The sequence below is a fragment of the Panthera tigris genome, chromosome D3 (assembly GCF_018350195.1).
Source record: "Panthera tigris isolate Pti1 chromosome D3, P.tigris_Pti1_mat1.1, whole genome shotgun sequence".
Classification (NCBI taxonomy): Eukaryota; Metazoa; Chordata; class Mammalia; order Carnivora; family Felidae; genus Panthera; species Panthera tigris.
The window spans coordinates 10,396,353-10,411,119 of NC_056671.1; the positions used below are offsets into that span (position 1 = coordinate 10,396,353).

Sequence of the window (14,767 nt, forward strand, 5' to 3'; positions counted from 1 at the left end):
CTGGAGCCTGCTTTGGATCCTGTGTCTTCCTCTCTCTCTCTCTGCCCCTCCCCTGCTCATGCTCTTTCTCTCTCTCTCTCTCAAAAATAAGTAAACATCAAAAAATTGTCTAAAATAAAAACATACATGGAGCACATGTGGCAACAGACTTCCTTAAAAACCCCGCTCTTCTTTTGTGTAGGTTTAGAAACGTGCACAATAAAATAAGTATTTTTAAGGGAATTCATCGATGGGGAGGGGTGCAGGAAGAATGGAGGCTTGGAGCCCAGTCTTCTGAGCTGACCTCCCAGGTTCCAGTACGGTGCCTTCTCTGAGTCAGGTGTCGGTGAGCAACCTCTCTGCACTTTCGTTTCCTCATCTCCTCGTTTGTAAAGTGGGAGCGGTAACAGTACCTTCCTCTCAGGCTTGTTAGGGAGCTTCCATGAGATGATCAACTGCAAAACAGGCAGGAAATGCTCGGTTTACAATATTCCTCCGTGCTCTGCCCTGTTCCCCCTTTGTTGGCACCCCCCCCCCCATGTGAGGAGCTGGCAGTAAAAAAAAAAAAAAAAAAACCTGGGATGCCATTGGGATAATTCGCCATCCCAGCTCGGTGGGGGAGATGCCCTCTGGAAGGCTAATCTGGTTCTTGGCTTATCCAGGTCGTGTTAACTCACTTCACAGCCCCGAGGCTCATGTAACCGCGTGTAACCACATCACAGGGACTGCCTGGAAGTGAGATTACAGGTGTCAGACATTTGACAGAGCTCCAGGCACAGGGTAGAGACTCTCACCATGGGAGTTTCCTTCGCAGGTCCTTCACTGACGGCTTTGCAGAAAGAAACACCCGTCAGAAAGGTCCCGGACATTCAGCAAGTCATATCATGGTTTTGAACTGATCCCAGGCAAAAGCCGAGAACATGTGTTCTGCAAAGCAGAATTTGTTTCACCAGCATTTTTAATGAAAGCTTTTGTTCAATGTGTGTTTATGTTTGAGAGGGAAAGAGAGGGGCGGAGGGGCAGAGAGAGAGGGAGACGGGGGATCCGAAGCAGGTTCTGTGCTGACAGCGGAGAGCCTGATGCGGGGCTTGAACCCACAAACCGTGAGATCATGACCTGAGCTGAAGGCGGACACTTAACCTACTGAACCACCTAGGCGCCCCTAAAAAAAACTTTTTTTTTTTTAAATTATAAATTAACAAAACCTTTTTGAAGTTAGTGGCCAACACTTATTGATATATGGATTTACAAATAAAACATGCCTTTCTTGAAAACTCAGGCCTGGCTTTCCTCGGCCTGCATTTCTGCATGGCTTCAAATGCCAGGGGCTGTGTGGCCACCGTCTCCCCCACAGCCCGCGTGGTTCGCTCAGGTTGCCTACCAGCCCACTCGGTCACCAGAATCGAAGAGTGCAGAATTCTGAATTGTTTTTTGCTTCACAGGGAGGCTCCTCTGGCCGGGGCACAGCTCTGAGGGGTGGCTGTGATTCCGAACTTGTCCTCTTCCTCAACTGCTTCAAGAGCTACGAGGACCAGGGCGTTCGCCGTGCAGAGATCCTCAACGAGATGCGGGTCCTGCTAGAATCCTGGTGGCAGAAACCCATCCCCGGTCTGAGCTTTGAGTTTCCCGAGCAGGACGCGGCCAGGGTCCTACGGTTCCGACTGGCATCCACGGACCTCGAAAACTGGATGGATGTCAGCCTGGTGCCCGCCTTCGACGCTCTGGGTGAGGGGTGCCTGACCCATTCCAGGGTCGGGGGCAAGATCCTTAGGAGTAGGACCGGACTTCCAGTCCTAACCCTGCCACCAGCCTGCTGTGTGGCCTGAGCATCCCTCTCTGGGCTCTCGTTTCCTGACTACACGCATTGAGTGTGGGCCAAGAAAGCCCGGTTCCTCCTGGATCAGCCGGGGAGACGTTCCTTCAGCCACTGCCGAGAACAGTGCTGCTCGGCCCTTCCAGAAATACCCCAGGGGGAAGGCACAGCCGCCTGGCCTCAGGGGGCTTGGGGACAAGGCCAGCATTCTGCAAAATCTTGTATTTCATCTGAAAAGCATTAATATGATTTTTGCGCCCCCCTTGATAGTATATCCATGCTTGATTTATGATATAGTATATATAATGTGCCCCTGTGCTCACATCTGTAAAATGAGGTTAAATATAATGGGACCGTAGCAATCCATCTTGCAGAGTGTTTGGAAAGACCGTGTCCGTGAATACCTGTGATGAACTTGACACATGATGGGGCTGTATGAGTGCTTGCTGTCCTTCTTTCTATTATTATTATTATTATTATTATTATTACTATTTCCCATTATCAGTGTTCTTCTTATTAACCATGATGTCCTGGGAGACAGCTCTCTTGAACTTATCCAGGTTACAACGTCCTGACGGACAGCCACACTCTCCCACGCTCGGTACACGTATATTAATCATAACGGCTACTGCTTACTCAATGCTCGACTCCAACAAGCACTTGACCTGTTTCATCTCATTAATTCCTCAGAACAAACCTATGAGGTCCGTACTGTCTTGTCTTCCCTTTTCCTAAGAGGGGCACTGAGGCACAGAGATGGACGGTAACTCACCCAAAGCCGCACAGCAAGTAAGCGGTGTCGGGGGAACCTGGGAAATTATGGAGCGCGTTTCCTTTTCCCAGGCCAGGCCCACAGGAAGCGGTGGCGGGAAAGGCCCACGCCGCAAAGGCAGCCAGCTTTAACTTCCAGTCCTGTGTCCGTCACTTGCCAGCTCTGTGACCGGGGGCAGAGCCCTGAATTTCTCTGTGCCTCAGTGTCCGCAGCTGTAAGATGAAGTGAAGGCAAGTTGCCCGATGGGGTTTCGGTGGGGAGACGCGGCACTTGGTGTGAAACGTTAGTGTCGCAAGCACTAAAAAAATATTAACAATCATTGCCAAGGGCTCAGAATCCTTTGCCTTACAGTTTCCCCAGCACCGTGCCTTTCCCCTCTGGCACCAATTAAAGGTGTGTGCAGTGGCATTTTTGTACTGCCTGAGGGAACCTCAGGGAGGGAAGAACTACCAGGTTCTAGGTACTCCTGATTCAGCTGGAAGCATCCTTCCTATGTAGCCGGCTTGGAATGCAGCCGGGCCTGGGGGCTGCCTGGCCATTTGGAAGGAAGGGGCTCTTCCTTCGGGTCTAGAGCTTTCCTCCCTGCCCCCTGAGAAGCTCCAGGCTCTCTTCCTCATCCTCCAGCCCCCATGCTCGTGGATACCCGCCTCCACCAAACTACCCTCCTCCCCCCGACCCCGGCTCTCCATCCTGTGCCTCGGAACCCTTCCTGACGCACAGCGCTTCACTCCCACAGGACAGCTCAGTTCCGATGTCAAACCCAAGCCCCAGATCTACTCCAGCCTCCTCGACAGCGGCTGCCAGGGGGGCGAGCACGCGGCCTGCTTCGCGGAGCTGCGGAGGAACTTCGTGAACGTTCGCCCGGCCAAGCTGAAGAACCTGATCCTGCTGGTGAAGCACTGGTTCCGCCAGGTAAGGTGGCTTCGGAGGGTCCTCCCCCCAGGCATAGGACTGTTGGAATTTGCGATTTCGCGATGGCGAGAATATTTTCTTATGTTTCGTGGCCACTCGTGTTTCTCTTTAGGGAGATATGCCTGTTCATATCATTGGTTTATCATTTTCTTCTGGGCTAGCTGTTTTCTCCTTGTTGGCTTGTTGGAGCTCTTTACATATTCTGGGTGCTAATTCTTACTGAGTTAACATAATGCAATCTGTTCTCCCAGGACGAGGCTGGGACTTCCGTTTTGTTCTTAGGTCTTTTGTCACGGAAAATGTCGGGATTTTAATGTAATCAGGTGTGTTCATCTTTTTCGTGTGTGATTTGTACTTGGTGCGTCTTGTGTAAGTAGGCTTTGCCTATCCTGACTTTTTTTTTTTTTACTTTTTTTTCATGTTTATTTATTTTTGAGAGAGACAGAGACAGAGCGTGAGCGGGGGAGGGGCAGAGAGAGAGGGAGACCCAGAATCCGAAGCAGGCTCCGGGCTCCGAGCTGTCAGCCCGAGCCCCTGACGCGGGGCTCGAACTCACGAACCGCGAGATCGTGACCTGGGCCGAAGTCGGGCGCTTCACCGACTGAGCCACCCAGACGCCCCTATCCTGACTTTCTAAAATTCTTCTCCCATATTTCCTTCCTGAAGGTTCTAAAGTTTTCTTTTCATGTGGGTTCAGGGCTTTGAACTCTCTGGAATATTTTATCTATGGTATGAAGTAACGCGGAGTTTGTACGCTTCCCGCCTCAGCCTCAGGAATGACCCCCACCCCCGAAACATTCATGTCTGTCGACAGACTGTTGTGTATTGAAGAAGGGGTGCCCAGCCTGTGCCTGGAGATGAGGGAACAGGCCCCCTCCCCCCCAAGATCTTTGGGCACACGGCTTGGTCTTTCTGGTGGACCACTCATCATAAAGCAAGTCTGGGGGGAGGAGATCCTGGATTCCGGATCTCGTTCAGCCAACGACTCGCTGTGTGGCCCTGGAAAGTTCTGCCATTCGCTCATTTGGAGGATGAGCAGCAGCCTCGGACTGCCCACCCGCCGGCCTCTCTCTGACTGCTCCCCGGTCCCAGAGGCTCGCATCGCATACGCCCGAGGCTTGGCCGAAGCCCCAGGAGCGAGGGCAGCTGAGACGCGGCAGGTTGTTCCTGGAACACGGCATCTCGTCTCGGGCTTCGCCTGCGTCCCGGTGGGCGGGCTCTGCACCCCCCAGACTGAGAGCTCCGGCGAAGTTCTCCAGGGAGCGCTCTCTTTCCCCTCCCCTTCCCCTCTTACAGGTGTGCCAGGGGGAGGTGAGGAGGGAGGAGCTGCCTCCAGCCTATGCCCTGGAGCTGCTGACCATCTTCGCCTGGGAGCAGGGCTGTGGGAAGGAGACCTTCAGCCTGGCCCAAGGCCTCCGCACCGTCCTGGGCCTGATCGGTCAGTATCAGCACCTGTGTGTTTTCTGGACCCTCAACTACGGCTTCGAGGACCCTGCGGTCAGGTGGTTCTTGCGGTACCAGCTCAAGAGACCCAGGTACCTCCCATCACCCCCCTGTCCCCACTCTCCTGGGCTTGGGCCGCAGGAGATAATTAACAATGATCAATGATCCAACAGGTCTCCTCTCCCGGAGGCCTGCGTGGGGGCCAAAGCCACACGCTGTGCGCTTACTAATTCAGTGGATTCAGCCCCAGAGGGAAATGACAGTCACTAGGGGGCGTTTTTAAAAAGATTTTTCTAGGGGCACCTGGGTGGCTCAGTCCGTTAAGCGACACCTTCGGCTCAGGTCATGATCTCTCCGTTTGTGAGCTGGAAACCCATGTCGCGGGCTCTGTGTGGACAGCTCGGAGCCTGGAGCCTGCTTGGGATTCTGTGTCTCCCCCTCTCTCTCTGCCCCTCCCCCTGCTAGCGCTCCCCCCCCACCCCTCCACCCTCTCTCTCTCTCAAAAATAAGTAAACCTTTTAAAAAAAAAAGATTTTTGCGTGAACATATTTTACACGTGAACATTTTATGCGACACGTAGCATACAGGTACCAAGGGCACATTTTGATGCCGTTCTATAAAGTGAACCCATCTGTGAAAAGACCGCCAACCGTGGGGCGTTCTTACTGTTGCTTACTGCATTCTGTTGCCGAGCAGAGTACTTGCATTGTGTGAATTTATCACAATATGCTTTCCGTCCTGTTCCTCATGGATGGTTTGGTGGTTTCCACTCCGGGGCTGTTACCATGAGGCTGTTCTAAACAGCCTTGCACGCGCATTTCGGTGTGCCCGCACCGTTAGACACATGGGAATGAAACTGCTTGGTCGCGGGGGTAACTCTGAGTCCCCGGGGGTGGATGCTCCTGTCTGATGATTCTAATGTGCAGAGTGGAGGCTCATGACTCTGACGTAATCTCCACGGCAGCCCCCCCACAAGGTAACTGAGGCTCAGAGAAGGTAAGTCATCCGCCCTAGGTCACACAGCTGGAAAGGAGAAGAGCTGGAATTGGAGCCAGGCCTGCTTGACCTCGGAGCCCCTGATCCTGACCATCTCGCTAACCAGAACCTTCTTGTCCCTCTGGATTTGCAGGCCCGTGATCCTGGACCCGGCTGACCCCACGTGGGACGTGGGGAACGGAGCAGCGTGGCACTGGGATCTCCTGGCCCGAGAGGCAGAGTCTTGCTATGAGCACCCGTGTTTTCTGCAGGCGGCGGGGGGCGCTGTGCAGCCCTGGGAGGGGCCCGTGAGTGAGGGGCTCCCAGGATCCTTGTTACGCATGCAATTCGTGTACTCGGTGTTTCCTGAGCATCTGCTGTGTGCTGGGGCCCTGGGGTGTGGGACAGGCTTGAAAAGTGGGGGCTGCAGGCATGTAACACAAGCTGATCACCAAGCTGAGCCTGCTTGGAGGAACCTTTCCGGTGACGCTGTTATCGTCTGCTTACCGCGCTGTGTCCGCCCGGCACCGGGGACCTTTTTGTAATTTATCCCGTCTGGAAGGGCGCCTCTATCTAATCTGCACGAAGGTGCCTTAGGGACTAGCGGTGACCCTCTCGCTTTCTCTCTCTGAGTCTCAGTCACCCTGACCGTACAATGGGAGGGGGCTGGCGAGAGAAGGGAGGGAGAAGCCTCTTCGCTTGTAAGACAGCTCCTTCAACAAACTTCCAGGGCCTTCCACGTCCTGGGTGCTCAGGTTTGGATCACCCCATCCAGCGAGACTCTGCCCAGAGGACCCCGCAGGAGAGTAGCAGTCTCGATGCTGTGGACCCAAGTGCAGGGAGCAGGCAGCCTTCACGCCCAGCTCCCGGCCCCTCAGGGACAGCCAGCACCATCCCCTGTACTCTGGGGACGGCCTTGGATCTGTCTCGCATCAGCACCAAGGACCTGGACCGCTTCATCCAGGACCACCTGAAACCGAACCCCCAGTTCCAGAAGCAGGTCAGCAAGGCCATCGATGTCATCTTGCGTTGCCTCTGCGAGAAGCGTTTCTACAGGGCGTCCACAGTCAGCAAGGTAAGTCGGTGGGTGGGGACACCGATGGGACCCTCCTGGGGCACCACAGCGAGGAGGGGGAGGAGCCACAGCGCGGCTGAGGGCGGGCAGGGCAAGTGGGCATCCGTGGAGGGGTAGTTTGCTGGCCGGAGGTATGTATCTAAGTACCAGCTTTTTGGGGGGATCTTTTTTAATGAAAGTTTTTTAAACCACTAACAGAGCACGTCTCCTCTCTGCTCAAAACCCTCCCCGGGTTCACAGAGCACAGTGGCTTCGAGGCCCATAGAATCTGGCCCTGGTCTTTCTCGGAACTTCACTTACTCCACACTGGCCGCCTGGCTGCTTCTTGAACTCACCGGCCAGAGTCTGCACTGGCTGGTTTCTCTTTCTGGAATCCCTCACCACCCCACCCCCCCGCCCCATCCACTTGGCTTCCCCCACTCTCCTTTAAGTCTAGGGTCCCAGCCCTCTAGAGTCTCACGGAGGCCTGATTGCTCAGTTCACAACTGCAACCTCCCTTCCACAGCCCCACCCCGTCCCCTTACTGCTTTATTTGCCTGCACACAGCCCTTAGCGCTTCTGGGAGCTGTTGTTTGCTGACTGTCCCTCCCTCCTCTCCCCCTGCTAGAATGTAAGTTCCAGGAGAACAGGTAACTTTTATGTACTCCCATACCTTGCCACATGTGAGTGCCCAATAAACGGATGGATGGATGGAAGCAGGCCAGCAGAGCACATCCACAGGCCCCATTTGGCCCGGGACCTCAACGTGCCATGTGTGGTCCAGATGGGCAGTCAATGGGTGCTGCGGATGTTCGGCTAAAATCATTAATCCCTGCCCCCATCACCGCACCCCCCGTTTTCTGTTGCTACATGTTGGTCTGACTTTGCGCAGGCCCCGAGGGTCAGAAGGCAGGTGCAGGCGGACATAATCTGACTCTGCCAGGCTTCTAAGAGTCAGAGGTCACGGGGCTTGTGCAGCCCGACTCTGTCACGGTGTCCCCAGACCCGACACCAGCGACAGGGTAGTGTTGGGACTGCAGTGGGGGTACAGCGGGTGGGGTCATAGTCTGACTCCTGAGCTCAGGGACAGTCACGGGTCTCAGATGGCCCATCCTCTGCAGGGGGGCTCATTTGGCCGGGGCACAGACCTGAGGGGCTACGGTGATGCCGAACTCGTCATCTTCCTCAACTGCTTCGAGGACTACGGGGACCAAAGGGCCCGCCGCCTGGAGATCCTTGATGAGATGCGGGCACAGTTGGAATCCTGGTGGCAAGACCCAGTCCCCGGCCTGAGCCTGCGTTTTCCTGAGCAGACCGTGCGTGAGGCTTTACAGTTCCAGCTGGTGTCCCGGGCCCCAGGAAGCTGGATGGACGTGAGCCTGCTGCCCGTCTTTGATGCCGCGGGTGAGGGCTGCCTCCAGCCTGTGCCTTGGAGACCAATTCCCTCGCCCGCTAGGCTACACAGCTTGCCTGGGGTCGAGATCACCCACCTTGCGGAGTTATTGGGTGGATGAGCGAAAATTACTGAAAAGCACCCAGCACGTATTTGGTGCTTGAAAAAAAAAAAAAAAAGTTCTGATTGCTATTCCATGTCGTAGACCGTGTATTATGGGTTGCAGTGCTGTGCTATGTAATTAACGTTAAAATATTAATAAAGGCTGGGGAGTGGCTGGGCGGGGACATGCTGCTGTCTGCGTCAGAGCTAGGCACTCAGAGTACTTCACATTTCGCAGGGCAGCTCTGTGCGGGCGCCAGACCTGAGCCCCAGATCTACTCCAGCCTCCTCGACAGCGGCTGCCAGGGGGGCGAGCACGTGGCCTGCTTCGCAGAGCTGAGGAGGAGCTTCGTGAACACTCGCCCACCCAAGCTGAAGAACCTGATCCTGCTCGTGAAGCACTGGTATTACCAGGTGAGGCCTCCATACCCGCCTCCCTCCTCCCAGGAAGTAGCTGCTGTCATGGCAACTGCCTCAGCCAATCAGCGCCACCCCCAGGCAGCCCTCTCCCTTCCTTCACTTCTTATTGGCCATCCCAAGTAGAAGGTCCACCTCCTCCATCCTCCATTTCCGGTACAGACCGGAAGTCCCTGGCTGAAAGAAAGTCTCTTTGTCCGTCAAGCTCCGAATGCCCGTGTCTTGTAGTTGGGGTTCACCATCCACCTCTAGCTCATCTGTTTCCCTCCACTCCCCACGCTGCTAATGGATTCCCTGTTCTTGCCCACCCCCAAGCCCTAGCTTATGCTGTGCCACCATCACTGTCTTGTGTGCAAGGCGTACTAAATAAACCCCGAGCTTCCTCCAGAGCTCCTTCACCAAAAACACTCATCTGAATGCACTCGCATTCGTGTACTCATTCAGCAAACATACTGAGCACCCGCTGCCACTAACGTCACGATCGTGCCAGATGTTGGGATAGCAAGCTGAATATATCGCAGCCCCCATTCCTGTACAACTGTCCCGTACACCCTTGATGGAGAGACTCTGGGCAAAGACCCAAGTCTGAGATTCTTAGCCTCGCTGTGTGACCTTGGACAAGTCACTACCCACGCCCGTTCCCAGACCTCTGTGTGTCCACCTGTGAAATAAGAAGGGTTTCATTTTGTCCCGCAAAATGAAAAGGGCTTTATTTTTTTATATTCCCCTCCCTCTCCGAGTACCTAGGGCCATGCTTGGCACACCTTGGGTGCTCAACTCCACTCATTCTTTGCCTGGCCTTGGGTGACCTAGGTCGCAGCTCGGAACAGAGGACAGCAGCCAGCCTGTGCCTCCCTGCCCCCAGTCTATGCCCTGGAGCTCCTGACCATCTTCGCCTGGGAGCAGGGCTGCGGGAACGAGTCTTTCAACACGGCCGAAGGCCTCAAGACGGTCCTAGGGCTCGTCCAGCAGCACCAGCAGCTTTGTGTCTACTGGACGGTCAACTACAGCTTTGAGGACCCAGCTATCAGAACATACCTTCTTGGCCAGCTTCAGAAACCCAGGTGCGGACCCACGATGCACTGCATCATCCTTTCTCCAACCCCCACAGTCACCCTGGAGTCACTGCACCCAGGAGGGATCCAGGCTGGGATCTGGGTGCCTCAACCCCACTCCTCGCTCTGGACTCTTTGCTGAAGAAGCACGGACACAGGGAGCCCCCAAAGAAGCCAGAGCCAGGTTCATTAACACAATAAAATATCATTTCTGAAATGAAGGGCTCACCCAATCCCTGACTGAGGCAGCCAGGTGGGAACCCTACTGTGCTTGGGACAGACTGGGCCAGCCCTAAGGTGCTGACACTCTTCTCCTTCTCCCCAGCCCCCACACCCTTTCCCGGTCCCTCCCAGCCCCCTGCTCTTCACTGATTCCCACCTTCCCCACCCGCCTGCCCATCCACTCTGCCCCCCAGGCCCCTGCTCCTGGATCCTGCTGACCCCACCTGGAATGTGGGCCAGGGCAGCTGGGAGCTGTTGGCCCAGGAAGCAGCAGCTCTGGAGACACAGGCCTGCTTTAGGAATAGACAGGGGACGTCTGTGCAGCCCTGGGATGTGATGGTAAGAGGGGAGCCCCTGGGGCGGCGGATGCCGTTGGTGCCCCCTTCCAGACCCCCTTTTCCTGCCGGTGCGCGCATTCCCCAGCTGCCAGGAGTGTGTGTTTCTGCCGGCTTACAGCTGAGACACCTGCTGTTCTGTCCCAGCCAGTGCTGCAGTGACACGGGGGACAAAAAGCCCACCCTCGTTTTTAAGGCGAGACCGGCTCAGTGATGCAAGTCCGAGTCCAGAGTTCCCCGTGGGATCGAGAGAAAGCTTTCTCGAGCTGGAGCCTTGCTTAGCTCCTTCTCCTGCTTCCCCCACTCCCCTTTTCCTGCAAGCACTGCCCCCCGTTAATCCACGCACGAGAACCCCCATCGCAGGCTCTGCTTCTAGGGGACCCCCGCTTAGGGCGATAGCCAGCCCCCGAAGGGATATGAGTTTATTGCCCTTGCTTTTGTCAGCCGGATCTCATAACCAGGGCTTAAAACTCACGACAATCCAGTGAGGCACGGGCCTTGTTATTGCCCCCATTTAAAGATGGCGAAACCAAGAATGCGTGTTGGCGGTGGAACCAGAACGTGAACTCGGGTCCTTCTGATGCTCCCACACAGACCTGCCAACCAGCTGAGAAAGAAAAGGGCTGTGGGAGGTAGCGGGAGTCTCATCCTCATAGACTGGCAAGAGGCAGGGCCTGCGCGCTCCTAGGGAATCCTGGCTCGAGCTGGCGTACCTGGGTTCTTTCTGTAGCCTGCTCTCCTTTACCAAACACCAGCTGGGGACCTTGACAAGTTCATCAGTGAATTTCTCCAGCCCAGCCGCCAGTTCTTGGCTCAGGTGAACAAGGCCGTCAATGCCATCTGCTCATTCCTGAGGGAAAACTGCTTCCGGAATTCTCCCATCAAAGTGCTCAAGGTGGTCAAGGTAAGTCCCCAGAGGGCCCTGGGCAAGGAGGGCCCTGCAGGCTGGGGATCTCTCCCAGGCCAGGGCCAGGCCTGACCCACCTCTGTGGTCCTTACAACAATCAGCACAAGGCCAAACACAGAAGGGAAACCAGAACGCAGTTGTTGTAGGTGGGTGGCGGCAGGAGGGCTCAGAGGTGTCCAACAAATCTCTTCTGGTCGCTTGTGACAGCCAACTCAAAAGGAGGAACGAAAGGAGTATATTGGCTGATGTAAATGGAAAGCCCTGGAGTAGATCTACCATCAGGTACAGCTAGATCCAGGAGCCCATGCGGGGTCATCAGGACTCAGCGTTTCATCCCAGCTCTTGGCTCTGCTGTCTTCTGTTTCGGACAAGCCCTTTCCATGTGATGGTTCTTAGCATCTCTAAGCTTCCAGAAAGGGGGATTCTTTTTTCTCAAAATTCAAATAAGTCTTGGAATTGAGCCTTATTGTCCTGACTCGGGTTATATACCCTTCCCCAAACTCATCACTGGGGCTAGGGAGACACCATGCTCTGACTGGCCAAGCCTGGTTCATCTTATTGAGTCAGTCCCACGTGGACCCGAATTGTGGGGGAGGAGCGATTCCCCCAAAGAAAACCAGGGTGCTGGTCATCGAAGTAGAAGGGATGCTGGGGGTGTATAAAAAGTCACATTATCCACTGCACCAGATACAACCTCGGTCCACAACTGAAGTCACGAGTGAGACCCAGGTTAGCCCTGGAAGATTATCAGCATAGAATCAGCCAATGAAAAGTCCCAGGCCTGATGATTTGCTGTGTGGCCCCAGGCAAATACCTTCCCCTCTCTGATCCTTACCTTCTTTGTCCATAACACTTAAAGATGATAACCTGGCTCACCGGTTGTCAACCGTGGCTTCACTTAGAATCACGAGGTGACTTTTAAAAATTAGACTGATCCCCTGTCCCCCTCCCAGGCCAATTAAATCACAGTCACAGGGGCATAGGAGCCATACGTACATCAGTCAGTTTTTAAAGCTCTCCTGGTACAAGCAGGCTTGAGAACCACAGGTCAAAAAAATAAATAAATCTCTCAAATCCCTCCCAGCCCCCAAACTTGATGGAATGAGAACGTTTGCATTTGTTGAAGGGTTTAAACTTAACATCTCGCACATTTCTTTTTCTTGCAACCATACTACGTCTTAACCGCATATTAAAGAGGTAAGACAGAGAGGTTAGGTGACTTGCCCAAGGTCACACAGCAAGTTCCTGACCCACAGGCTCCAGCAGGAGGACGTCATGCAGTCCTGCAAGGGTCAAGCCGCCTCCGTGTCCTCCCCAGGGTGGCTCTTTAGCCAAAGGCACAGCTCTGCGAGGCCGCTCAGATGCTGATATAGTGGTGTTCCTCAGCTGCTTCAGCCAGTTCACCGAACAAGGGAACAAGCGGGCTGAGATCATCTCAGAGATCCGAGCCCAGCTGGAGGCATGTCAGCAGGAGATGCAGTTCGAGGTGAAGTTCGAGATCCCCAAGTGGGAGAATCCCCGCGTTTTGAGCTTCTCTCTGATGTCCCAGACGATGCTGGATCAGAGCGTGGACTTTGACGTGCTGCCAGCCTTTAACGCCTTAGGTGAGGTACCCAAGCATACTCCCGAGAAGGGGGAAAGCAGAGGCAGGGCTGCCAGGGACAGCAGTCGAGGTTGTGCACTGCACAGCCAGACCACACATGTTCACAGGGCAGGCATTGTACACATGGGTGTTTCTCGCCACTTTCCTGCAAGGTGTCTGGAGAAAAGGACACGTTTTTCTAATTCACACAACAGTTCTATGCGATCTAACAGTGGCCCTGGGCTGGGCCCCAGTCTCAGCATGACAGATGACCTTGAGCAAGGGAATTCCCTGCCTTGAGCCGCAGTGTCTTCCCCTGACACTGTATTCGAGTGTCTCCGTGCACTCCCAGCTTCGAGGATCTGTGTGCTACCTTCTCCACCTTCCACGGACCCGGAGGACCCGTTCGTTCAACACATGCACCGAGTACGTGTCCAGCATTCTCCGTGGCACCAAGGGTACATCCCTGCACAAAACAAACACAAATCCTCTCTATCTATTCAGTTCTGAGCTTGCACTGGAAAGTTCGCAGAGCGAGGACGTCCCGTGTATTGGAATGTACTTGGCTCCTGAGGTTTGGGAAACAAGCCACAAGGGAGGGACTCATCCAGAAATGTGTCTGAATCTACACAGTTCCTCAGTTCGGAAAGCAGGAACGCTTGAATGTCAAGGAATGCCTTTAAGGGCGGTGAAGCCAGAGAGTGATACGGTCCTGTTCCTTACAGGAGGCTCTAAGACTGAGGCTCTGCCTTTGTTAGAGAGGGCTGAACAAGTGTCCAGGAGCCGCTAAACATGTGTCAGCTCCCAGCTGAGACTTCTTGCTGACAGCCAACCGGAGGGGCTGAAAGGGGGCAGGAAGGGCCGCGAGATTCTCACCGGGGATTTAAGGCTGGGTCACGCCACGTCCGTGTTCCGTCTAAGATCCCCTGTGCCCCCTCCCCGCCGCCGCCGTGGGTCCAGACCACCGGCGGTGAGGGAGGTGCCCGAGTAGGAGATCCTGGAAGGCCCGTCTCCGTTGGCCCCAGGGGGGTTCTGGGAAACGAGCCGACGGTGGCCTCCTCCCTGTCTCCAGGCCAGCTGAGCTCCGGCAGGAGGCCCACGTCTCAAGTCTACGTCGACCTCATCCACAGCTACAACAACGCGGGCGAGTACTCCACCTGTTTCACGGAGCTGCAGAGGGACTTCATCGTCTCTCGCCCCACCAAGCTGAAGAGTCTGATCCGACTGGTCAAGCACTGGTACCGGCAGGTTCGGCCCGAGGACGCCCCCCGCCCGGGCCCCTGAGCGCTGTCCTGGGAGGAGGCGGGGCGCGACCCTGGGTTGGCCGAGCGGCCTGAGAGAGATTTCGTAGCTGTGGGACCTTGGTTTGCTCATCGGTGACCTGGGGCTGGTGTCGCCACATCGCAGCATTTGAGGGCATGGTGCATGGCCGGGCATCTGACACATGAAAGTGCCCAGTAAAGGTTTGGGGTGGTCTTGCCAGCTCTGGAAGGGTCCCTCCTGTGCCTCTTCGTTGCCAGTGTGAACCCACACTTTCCCTTTATTCCCCAGTGCAACAAGATGCCCAAGGGGAAAGGCTCCCTGCCCCCCCAGCACGGGCTAGAGCTCCTGACGGTGCATGCCTGGGAGCAGGGCGGCCGGGACCCCCAGTTCAACATGGCGCAAGGCTTCCGCACCGTCCTGGAGCTGGTCAGCCGGTACCGTGAGCTCTGTGTCTACTGGACCGTCAACTACGACAACCGGGACAAGACTGTCAGGGACTTCCTGAGCCAGCAGCTTCAGAAGCCCAGGTTCTGGCCCACCCTC

The 14,767-nt window shown here is 55.3% G+C and overlaps 1 protein-coding gene and 1 long non-coding RNA gene across 3 annotated transcripts in view; one reads left to right on the forward strand and one right to left on the reverse strand.

The window, feature by feature from the left end:
• LOC102952232 (2'-5'-oligoadenylate synthase 3) overlaps window positions 1-14,767 on the forward strand; it is a 47,362-nt gene that overhangs the window by 1,722 nt on the left and 30,873 nt on the right. For both annotated transcript variants that reach the window (XM_042961509.1, XM_042961508.1), the window contains exons 2-14: window positions 1,422-1,704; window positions 3,301-3,476; window positions 4,773-5,011; window positions 6,049-6,202; window positions 6,625-6,969; window positions 8,070-8,352; window positions 8,682-8,857; window positions 9,674-9,924; window positions 10,332-10,476; window positions 11,203-11,376; window positions 12,698-12,983; window positions 14,034-14,209; window positions 14,513-14,751. In XM_042961509.1, coding sequence (XP_042817443.1) covers window positions 1,422-1,704; window positions 3,301-3,476; window positions 4,773-5,011; window positions 6,049-6,202; window positions 6,625-6,969; window positions 8,070-8,352; window positions 8,682-8,857; window positions 9,674-9,924; window positions 10,332-10,476; window positions 11,203-11,376; window positions 12,698-12,983; window positions 14,034-14,209; window positions 14,513-14,751 — 2,927 coding nt within the window. The remainder of the gene's footprint in view (window positions 1-1,421; window positions 1,705-3,300; window positions 3,477-4,772; window positions 5,012-6,048; window positions 6,203-6,624; window positions 6,970-8,069; window positions 8,353-8,681; window positions 8,858-9,673; window positions 9,925-10,331; window positions 10,477-11,202; window positions 11,377-12,697; window positions 12,984-14,033; window positions 14,210-14,512; window positions 14,752-14,767) is intronic.
• Window positions 75-8,181, reverse strand: LOC122232360. The gene is made up of 3 exons (XR_006209728.1): window positions 8,097-8,181; window positions 556-708; window positions 75-434 (listed from the first exon to the last, which is right to left on the reverse strand). It is a non-coding gene; the product is annotated as an uncharacterized LOC122232360 (long non-coding RNA).